This window comes from Morone saxatilis, unplaced genomic scaffold (assembly GCF_004916995.1).
Source record: "Morone saxatilis isolate NCDOM2014 unplaced genomic scaffold, NCSU_SB_2.0 Contig16, whole genome shotgun sequence".
In the NCBI taxonomy this organism is placed as follows: Eukaryota; Metazoa; Chordata; class Actinopteri; family Moronidae; genus Morone; species Morone saxatilis.
The window spans coordinates 27,810,899-27,821,850 of NW_023339718.1; the positions used below are offsets into that span (position 1 = coordinate 27,810,899).

At 40.1% G+C, this 10,952-nt stretch overlaps 1 protein-coding gene across 1 annotated transcript; it reads left to right on the forward strand.

Moving 5' to 3' along the window:
• Positions 1-4,471: 4,471 nt before the first annotated feature.
• On the forward strand, positions 4,472-9,225 carry golph3 (golgi phosphoprotein 3; the record flags this gene model as incomplete). The annotated part of the gene is given in 3 exon segments (XM_035658458.1): positions 4,472-4,603; positions 5,784-5,898; positions 7,028-9,225. Coding segments are annotated over 3 exon segments (672 nt in total), but the record flags the coding sequence as incomplete, so codon positions are not given.
• Positions 9,226-10,952: the final 1,727 nt, after the last annotated feature.

Below are 10,952 nucleotides of genomic sequence, written 5' to 3' on the forward strand. Positions count from 1 at the left end.
AAAATGAACCTATACTCAGGACAACCAGGCCCTCGAAGGCACGTCTGTCATTGCTTATCCACGCGCCACACCCCAAAGGTGTGTTTCATTGGCGGCCTGTCCAAGTGGTGGTCATAACCCCCCTTTGTATATGCGTCAGTGTTGTGTTTGTCATGCCAGAAGCTCGTCATACGTTGGCTATTTATCCAGTGGGGATGTAAGCCCCACAGGAATTATTGATACGACAAGTATTAAGATCCTTGGGTGGAAATATATATACTAACCTACACAATTATATATACTTAAGTTTTTCAGTAACTCCCTAGGGTTATCAGAAGGACACCTGAGATAAACGTTAACGTTAGCTGCAGCTCGGCTCGCAGCCCCTCCGCGATGTCCTCGGTCTACTAAACAGTGTCGGAGCAACACACACATTTTTTTTAAGGTGGAACTGCGTTCTTGAGTGTTCTTCTTCAAAATGTCATCAAACATAGTCTTTTGTCAGGGTTTTGATTTAAGAGTCTCCCCTTTAGAAGAAACTACATATTGTACATTGAACACATAGAGTCTCAGTGGAGGTAATTAGGATATGTTGACAATGATCAACAGAAATAAACATTTAAAAATTCGTCAAATAAAAAAAAAAGATAAAATATCTAAAATCTGAATCACCCAAACTCAGTTATTCATAGCAGCTTCATTATCATTTGAAAGGCGATCATCTGGCACATGAAATGAAGTGTCTGTAAAAAACTGTAAAACACAAAGCAAAAACTCCATCATGAAGACAAACATTAAAGCAAACCTGTGACAACGTGGGAAATGGAATGGGGGGGTGGAGCTGTCACAACCATGAAATTTTAGTACAAATAACTGTTTACCAATTTTATTGTCCTTTTCTGTTAATTTTATGCCTCACAGCGGTACTGTTGTGTTTGGTCTAAATGAATTTATGGATGTGCACACTTTTTTGGATAGTCCACCTACCATTTATTATAGTTTTGTATTTTGTTATGAGTTTTGGTGTTTATTTTTTAAAACCACATTGTTTTTAATTTTTGTTTTTAATATAGTTTTGTGTCAGTTAGTTTCAGTGTTTTTCTTTATTAGAATATTTATTATTTATTTGTCATTTGTGGGGTTATTGTCATTGGCAAGATTTAAGAAGTTCAGAATGGGTATTAAAATACACTGACTCAGTCATATAGACATCCTGGTCTCAAAAAACATATACACCAATTCCTCCTTATGCTCATGTTGGCCAAATTAACAAAGACTAAAACTAATAAATTTCCTGTACATTTACATTATTTTAGCTTATTTTGTAAGTAAGATAATATAAAATAAATGTATTGATATCATTTTAGCTTTTTTTAAGTCTTTTACTTTCAATTTTTATTTTTATTTCAGTTAACTAAAATGTCTTTTCACACTCCATAGAGTATTTGTAACATTTCAAGTCTTTCACTTTGTCTGTAGATGTTTAACACATTATCTATAGAGTATATATGTCAATTCATGAAAATACCCTAACAAAGATGTTTTTTGTGCCTAAACCTAACCAGACTTTAACCACAGTGGGGTAATATCAAAATGCTGTTGTTGATTCTCAACTGTTAACTCAACTATTAAGCTGTTGAAATGTTACAAATTCTTTATAAACTGTATTTATAATCTGTAGGTGGACTATCCAAATAAAATGTTACCAAACCTAATTAGTCTGATTTATATTGCACAACAATATGGTCTCCTATGAGCTGAAACAAAAGAACCTATCCAATAGCAGCAAGGTCTCCTAGATAGCCAAGCCCTTTGTTTCCATGTTTTTTTCCCTCACATTGGAACCTTGTGTACAAGTTAATCATTTTATGGATGGAAACACACCTGTAGGATCCAAAACTTGGTCACATGACCCTTCTTGTAGACTGAAGCAAAAGGGTGTATTAATCCACTTTCCCTCATACAAAAAGTCAAAGTCAGACAACACGGTCGGAAAAGTCTGCAGTTGCACTCTTCCCTGCAAATGTTATAATTAATCCTTCTGTATTCAGTTTGGACTGACACATTTCAAGCTTACAGCCAACACTTACTCTGTAGTCCAGAGTAGTGTCCACCTGAGTATACCTAACTGGCATTTCTGCATTTCACACTAACAAGTATCCACCGCTTCACCTCCAAACTGGCTCAGTAAGGTGATGACCCACTGTTTGATCTCTATCAGTAAAAGCTGAAGTTTGCTTACCTTTCATTTAAAGTTTTGTTTATTTCATTTTGAAACGGGCTAACAGCTTGCACAACAATCCCAGCACTGCTGGAAGTTTGAAGTTGTGCGATACTGTGTTAAGCTTGTGTTTATTTTATTATGTTATTGAGAGCTACAGTCTAGGTTACTTACTTAGTCACTTTAGGGTGACTCAACAGTGTGGTATGCGGTAATATGGCCATTGTTGTTGTTTTTGCTAATTACTTGGGATAATTTTTCATCTCAGTTCCTGTTTGTACTGCTCACCTACACTCTCCCTCCTCCTGCCTCCTGGGTCTGTGACCTGTTAACTGGCAGCTTCCACTCGTTAAACCAAAACCCTGGTAAACCGTGGGACGCTAACGTCACTGTTATGGCCAATGGCCCAGTCGTTGTCTTCTACTAAAGGACTGCTGGTGTTTCCAGTCGGGCTGAGGCTACATGACTTTCTCCTGTGTGGTATTGTAATCATGGGCTGTGGATTGAGGGATACTGAGTAACACTGCATTTCAGACAGTGCTTTTGCTGTGTCGAGTCTCTTCAGCCTTGTCGCCCTGGGACACTGTATGGTCTTAAAAACCAAATACTGGGTGCCTGGTTAGCTCAGGCGGTAGAGCTGGTGACCCATGTACTGAGACTGAGTCCTTGCTGCAGCGGCCCAGGGTTCGAATCCAACCTGCGGCCCTATGCTGTGTGTCATCCCCTCTCTCTCTACCCCCCTTTCCTGTCTATCTTTGGCTGTCCCTATCAAATAAAGTCAATTAAAAGCCCCAAAAAATAACAAATAAACAATAACAAATACTGACATAACTAAACAAAGAAACAACAAACAACATTTAACAACAAAATAAAACATGGCAGATCTTACAGCTGGGTCACAGACAGCGGGTAAAATTATCAAGCCATCATTGAGCTTGAACAGTTAGCCCTAATTAAGAAAGCAGTCTGTAGTAAACTTTATCCACTCAGCTTGTCTGTTCTCTGAGGGTGGGGGCCAATGTAGAGATTGTTGCTGGTTCTTTGTCAGTGTATCACTTCATTTACTTACTTACCCTTTGCTCCTCTAGGGTAGGGATGGACGATAGCACACTTTTAGGAATCAGTACCGATACCGATACTGATCATTTCTTATTGGCAAATTTTTTTCAGTCAAAATATTATTACACCTAAGGCAAATCACGTGACAAATACTGGCCATTTATACCAAATGTGCAATACATAATAAAACAAAAAGTGAAATAAATAACATAAATATAAATGAAATAAATATGAACAAAAACATGCACATTTGCACTTACTTATTTCTCAAAAAAAAGAGCGATCTTGGTATATTATTTACTCATACGCCGCCAGGTACGGGGGTGACTCAGCACATAGTAATTGAAGTAAGCTATCCAAAACAGTTGAAAGTGATGCATGCACCCCCAATTCCTATTTGTTAGTTGATATCGATATTTGTTTAAGGAAAACAATGCCAAGTGAGTAGCGTGAGTATCGATACGCCCATCCCTACTCTAGGGAGACATTGACAGATGTCTTCCACCTGACTTGGTGTCAGTTAGTTTGGAGCTGAGTAAATGTTCAGTAATATAAGCCCTGTTAAACCATCCGATTATTAGAACCACATTTTTGAGTATATTTGAATTTTATTTTCCTACGTAATCAGTGTTATTTCTTACAATATAGCATAGATCAACCTGCATCATGTCTGCATATGTCCTTTGAACGGATTAAGAAGTGCCAACACCAGTGATTGTCCGACCAATGAGAATTTGGTCAGAGGAGAGCATATCGACCAACCAATCGATCAACTGACCAGAAGGTGTCAACCCTACAAATATTAACTGTCATACTACCTAATGTCATATTTGACCTATTAGCAGTTTGTCAGTATCACTGATGAGGCAACGTCTGTTTTGTTGTTCAGCTTTTTAAGCCGTTTACTTCTAACTTGTATCATGTGCATGAGTTCATGTCCATTTTATATTCAATCACACACTACACATACAAAGGAGATGTTGTCAGATGTAATGTTTGGACTAATGAGTGCAGATTTGCTGTCACATTTCTGATGCCAAAAATCAGCGGAACTGTAATTTCATCTGAGGGTGCTTAAATTATTTGTGACTGAAAGTTAGTGATTTACTCGCTGGGCCGGTGACCCCCCTTGTTAGCATACACTGGACTGTTGTGTTTGCTTGCTAACTTTCTGACCAAACCAGGGTTCTGATATGCGTTTCCATGATGCAGGGCTACACCTCGTTCTGGAATGACTGCATTTCATCGGGTTTGCGAGGGTGCATGCTGATCGAACTGGCTCTGCGAGGACGCCTTCAGCTGGAGGCCTGTGGCATGAGGAGGAAAGGTCTGCTGGCCAGAAAGGTAAGGACACATGTTGCTGCTTGTGTATGAAATCAGTAGGTTATTTTATTTTCATATGTCTCACCCTGCTGGGGCGTGAGCATGTAGCAGTTACCTGTAAAGTTAATTTGCAAAAAGGCACGACCAACTCCCTCTACACACGTCTACACCTCTAAACTCTTAACTTCTCTATGTTCCTTCATCATTACAGGCTACATAAAAGTGACAATATAGGATGGAATTTTCTTTGGGGCAAAGTAGTTTTCCATTTACAGATAATTCAAATAGAAAACCTGTTGTCCATTTGCTTGAGAAATAAGGCCCCCACATTCTCTGGTTGGAGCTTGTGCACTATAGAAATTTCTAATATTCTCTGGTTTATGTAATGTAGAAGACGTAATTGACAAATGAATCGATAACAAAAGTTAATTTTAGTTGTATTCTTAGCGAAGTGAGTGAACTGCAAATCACACAGGTTGCCCACGCATCCTGGACACTTGAAAATTTAGAGAAGTTTTCCAGTCATGGAAACACCTGGAAGTTAATTAAAATGACCAAATATCCTGGAAACAATCTATGTTGTCCTGGAAAATGTTATATTTTAGCCCCTGACCCAGGTCGCCTACATAAACCTAGGTGCTGTCGGTAGGATAAACTGTATGACCCTTCAAAGCGGGTTTACCAGATGCAAAGTTGAACTAACATCTGCAAATCTTTTTGGCATCAAGTCTGTTTTTTCCTGCGAGCAAAATTCTTATATCTACATGCATGCAGCCCAATAATGATCCAATTTCTTGTTGCTGCGGTTGATAAATACATGCACAGTGATGTTAATTGTACGTGCAATGAACACTAACTTTCTATAAATTAAAAGGTTTTAAAAAAGTCAACTAAATCAAGTCTATAAATTCTACTTGATTTGAACTTGATTTACTTATGGGCTGTGGCCAAATGAATGTAGTCAATTTGCCTAGAACAGCAGCTTATATGACCGTTTGTAAGCAAGTGCTGTCCTGTATTGTATGAAAAACTCCTGGAAAACGATATGTGGAAAAGAGTGGGAACCTTGAATATACAAATGAGCTGTTAGCAGTTCGGGTGTGTGACGTGATCGTCTCTGTGAGCAGAGCCTCGGTGTATTAAATGTTGTTGTAAGGCACACATTGTAACTGGCTGCCATCATTGTGATTTAAATTTGCAGGTGATTTGTAAGTCAGATGCTCCGACAGGTGATGTGCTCCTGGATGAAGCCCTAAAACACATCAAAGACACACAACCACCAGAGACCGTGCAGAGCTGGATTGAACTTCTCAGTGGTGAGTTGGCTTCTTCACAGGCCCATAGACCCACACTGGGAGGGTATATGTGTACAGAGATCTGTAAGCCAAATTGATCCATGGTGCCACCCTTTGTTTATAGCCAACTTAGTTTTGAGCTGAAGCATATGGTTTGAAAATACAATTATAGCATAGATAGGAATTACCACAGAAGCTGTTTTGAGTCTAGTTTAGAGTCTTCTAATTTCATAATTCATACAAATGGTGCTTATATAATACTACGGTAGTAGTCTAACCCATAAATCATATTTTCATCACCATCGTGATATGCCTGAAATGCGAAAATCATTTTATGTAGGAATGCTTGCAGGAACCCAGTATTAAACGGGGCTCAGGGCTGAAGACCAGAGTATTTATTATCACACCTGCAACCTCTGTCTGTCAGTGAACAGCAGATGAGCAAGTCTGCGGTTGAGATGGTGAAGTCAAGTTAACCTAAAAAATGACTTAGTTAACGACAACTACGCTCGTTACTAAAAGTAAGTGGGATAAAACCTCTGCAAGTGAAAAGGCAATACTTTATTAACAAACTGTTCAAAAAGCATAAGCATGTAGAAAAGCAATATCTGCTCTGTCTGCAGTCTCCCATCCACCACCGCTGTGTTTTCCAACAGCACAGCATGATGGCTCGACTTAAAGCTAATTGTTGCAAGCTAAAATAAAGGCTGCCTTAAGATTTGTTCTTCCACATATCTTAAAAATTGGAAATGAGAAAGGAGAAAAAAATGTGCTCCAGGCTCCTCCCTCTACAAGCATGGTGTTTGAATAGAAGTTGTGAATGAGACATACAGAGGTGGGGTGGGAGAGAAAATTCCAGAATCCCAGACTCCAAAAAGCTGAGTCAAGAATTTCTTTTGTAGATTAGTGACTGTGTCGCAGCACCATCTTTTCAGAGCAGCTCTAATAGGTTTATTGTGACATGTTAGGGGGGTGATGTCATATGAAAAAGTAACACCAATGCCTGCGCTCTATAAGGAACAACATGTCTACCACTGTGTATGCATTGTCTGACATTCTCACTGTGTTTTTTCTGTTGTCCTTGTCAGAGCACCTTGTCACTTTTTCGTGACTGCATTAACTGTCTTTTGTTTTACCGGTTCGTCTATAGGAGAGACGTGGAACCCCCTCAAGCTTCACTATCAACTACGGAACGTGCGTGAACGGCTGGCGAAAAACTTGGTGGAAAAAGGTGTCCTCACTACTGAGAAGCAGAACTTCCTGCTTTTTGATATGACCACACATCCTCTGACCAACAACAACATCAAGCAGCGCCTCATCAAGAAGGTCCAGGAGGCTGTACTGGACAAGTGGGTAAATGACCCCCATCGAATGGAAAAGCGTCTGCTTGCACTCATCTTCTTAGCCCATTCCTCTGACGTCCTGGAAAATGCATTTGCCCCGCTGCTAGACGACCAATACGACCTGGCCATGAAGAGAGTGCGGCAGCTGCTGGAACTAGAGCCTGAGGGGGAGAGCATGAAGGCCAACACCAACGAGCTGCTATGGGCTGTAGTGGCCGCTTTCACTAAATGAGGCTCCCTCAAAGAGGACGAAAAGCAGTTGTGGCATTCAAGTGGCATTGTTCGTTGAGGTAGTGACCCCAACATGGTGACTTGACTGAATTTAGCCCTGCCTGGACCTTTGGAATGGGCTCCCCTAATTTTCTTTTCCTTCCAGATACATGTCCTCGTTGATCCTTCATGGTCCCGTTTCCCCCCATGTGTCATTTATGTGTTCACTTTTGCTAAAAATAATAATCTCATGGAGCTTTGAATGAAGTGGCTGGTGATGATATGGGTGAGGCTGGATTCATATCCTTTCTTTTCTATTGGGCATATCTTTGAAACCGTTTCTTAGGGTACAGTATGTATGGCACCGGTTACTCAAGGTTACCATCCTGACACACCTGATAATGATAATATAAAAAGAACAGGTCAGTGATACTGTACAGGAATGAAAACTTATGCCTTTAAATGAATATCTTCTAACAAAGGTTTATGGATATGATGCAGTTGGTGTTACAGCATTCTTTAAATTTCATATCCAGTACTGGAGTAAGTAATGTGGTCAGGGTCTACTACCTAGTACTGTCAACATTAAGCACTCATTTCCCAAGTTGATCCACCTCATTTATCCGTTATATACACCTGCTTGTCCAGTGAAGGGACACGGGGCTGTCCCAGCTCACGCTGGCCAGGGGGAGGTGTACACCCTGGACATGTCGCCAGTATTTAACTGTGCTAACACATTGAGATAGACAATCTGTCTTACAAGGCAATTTAGAGTTTCCAGTTCACCTGACCCGCATTTTTTTTGGACTGTGGGAAAAAATAATGACAGGTTCCAGCTGCCAGCTGGATTCAATCTGAGGATTTTTTCACTGTGAAGCGACAGTGCTACCCACTGTGACGCCTGGCAGTCTATCCCATCTGGTCTAAAGTTGTGTGGAAGATCATTAATTTGTCAACAGGACAATAAGCATGGAAGTTAAATACAGTCCTTAGAAGATAGAGAGCTGACCTGTATGACATCCCTTATCAGTTACTTTGACCTTAGCCCCTTTAAATATTTTGGGAAAGACTTCAAATGAAAAGCTAGAACCTGATGAACATCATTAGACAGACTTGTTTAGGCTGATGCTAGAATAATACAAATTCCAAAGTTCTGCTAACAGGTGCAGAATGGATGGGGCTGAAACCCAAGGTATGATGATGGAAGGAAAAATAAATATATCGCACATTATCTGAAATAAATAAGCAAAAACAGCTTATACTGTTTTGAATATCCTCGGGCAAGTAATTCTTTATTTTTGTGGACTGGGGTTATCTCATCTGTCTAATATAAACCAGGTTAGATTCAGGATTCCACTCTGTAATATCTGAATGGTAACCATTATCTTAGTCTGGAGTCCAATGTAACCATGTTTCATGTTTGCTTGTATCTCCTCAATAACACAATTGGCTCTACAGATGTGTAATGGATGGAATTTGCAGTGGTCAGAAATGATGCTGGCTGGGGTAACGCAACTCTTTGCAATGAGTGGCTGTTGAGGATCAAACTAAGATATTTTAGTGGCTGGCACAAACTCAGGAATGCAGACCCAGTCAATGTCAGCTACCTTTTTGTTAACAAAATTCAAATAGTTTTCACTTTTCTGTGAATTTAAAATGTAATGAAAAATGAGGTAATCCTCAGGGCTTAATGCAGGATGAATGCATTTATGATATGATCTCAGCTTTTGAGTTTGTGTATGCCACCTGGGCTCTATTTGGAAAAAATAAAACCCCTTCAAGACATTTAGTGAAATATGATTACGTGAAGATGAATGTGAACTCCAAGTCTAATCCAGTACAGGGAGACATCTAGGTCGATTTAAAATGGACAGAGTTAGACATAAACTGCTAGCATGGCTCCCTCAAACATTAAAAAAGATTTTAGATGATTGTATTTGATATGACATATTGTCCGTATTTAAATATACAGAAACAGAAAACAAGATGTTTTGTAGAGAACATGGGAAGTATTTATTGAGCAACACCTGCTAGGGTTGGGTGATATGTAAACATTTTCCAATCAACCACTGTTCTAACAATCACCAACTCTGGTGTCTAATCTTCTAAATTAGATAAAAAAATATTCTGGCTCTACACGTTCTTGATGCCTACGGATGGGAATTAATCAGATTTTATTGATACCAGTGCCATTATCTATTCTGCTTATCTGTCCGATTTACCCTATGTAACAGATGGAAGTGTATGATTCTGATGGATTGGACAATTTGGAACAGGTTCTCAATTTCCATCCCCACTGATGCCTGACCACCGTCCTCAGTCCTCTTGCGCTTGACACCTTTTGTATCCCTGCCGTGTCTTCGTCTTCCTGAGTTAGTCCTGATTGGAGCCGCTCCACTCGTTGGTTGACTCAGTGTGTGTCCTGTGCTGCCGAATGACTGTCTGCTGTTACAATCGCCCAACCCTAAAAACCTGCTGTGTGCAGTGACTTCACATAATCTCAAAGGTCCTGTCCTCATAGTACTAACTACTGTCAGCAAACCCAATACTTGTCAACTGGTGGACCAGCTAGCTAACTACATATAATCTGTAAATCTTACAGCATCAGAAGGTGTATTTCTGTGGAGCTTGGCTACCAGTTCTCTGCTGCTTCAAGGCTTTATGCTAAGAGCTAGGCTAATCATATCCCAAACCTGTCACTGTATTGGATGCACATATGTGAAATAGATATTGATCTTCTTGTGAGCGAGGGCTTGATGGAAAACAAGTGCATTTCCTGAACTGTCAGCAACGCTTTAATGTGCAGACAGTCTTACTTTGCAGTTTCTTGTGAGTGCTCTCTAAATAAATCCATTGTATGTAGTTATCTTTATTATCTAACATGCTCACCAAAGTCTAATCAGAGGAATCAGAAGATGGGCTCACATTCCAGATGCTGATGTGTATATACTTGTGTATTTGTATCAGGCACAGTTGCCCTGTCAGCTTTCCAAAATCTATCATTGTTCAGCTGCACTGTCTTTCATAATAGTGGACATTGGGCTCTGAAACATTCAACAAAGCCTTTTTACCATGAACCATACCTTGCCCTTAATTTCATTTTTACATTTGTTTAACTGTTCTCTGTTTTAACACAACTACTGAACCTCCAACAACATGTCGCCAGTATATTACTGTGCTGACACAGACAACCATTCACACCTTCAGGCAGTTTAGTGTGCAGTTGATCTGGGCTGCATGTCTTTGGACTGTGGGAGAAAACTTTTGCGGGCACTTTGAGAGACTGCCTGCTGGATTCAAACTAAGGATTTTCTTGCCGTGAAGCAGCAGCGCTGACCACTGAGCCACCGTGCCACCCGACGTTTATTCCTTCTGGCCTAAAGTTGTGTTAAACTTGTTCTCTGTTTTAACACAACTTTTGCTACTCAGCCTCATGGATCGTGAGAGACATTGCTTTGTTACAGATGTTCCCTGAAACTGTATGTAGCAAAGGGCTGGGGGAGAGGAGAGGGAGAGGAGAGG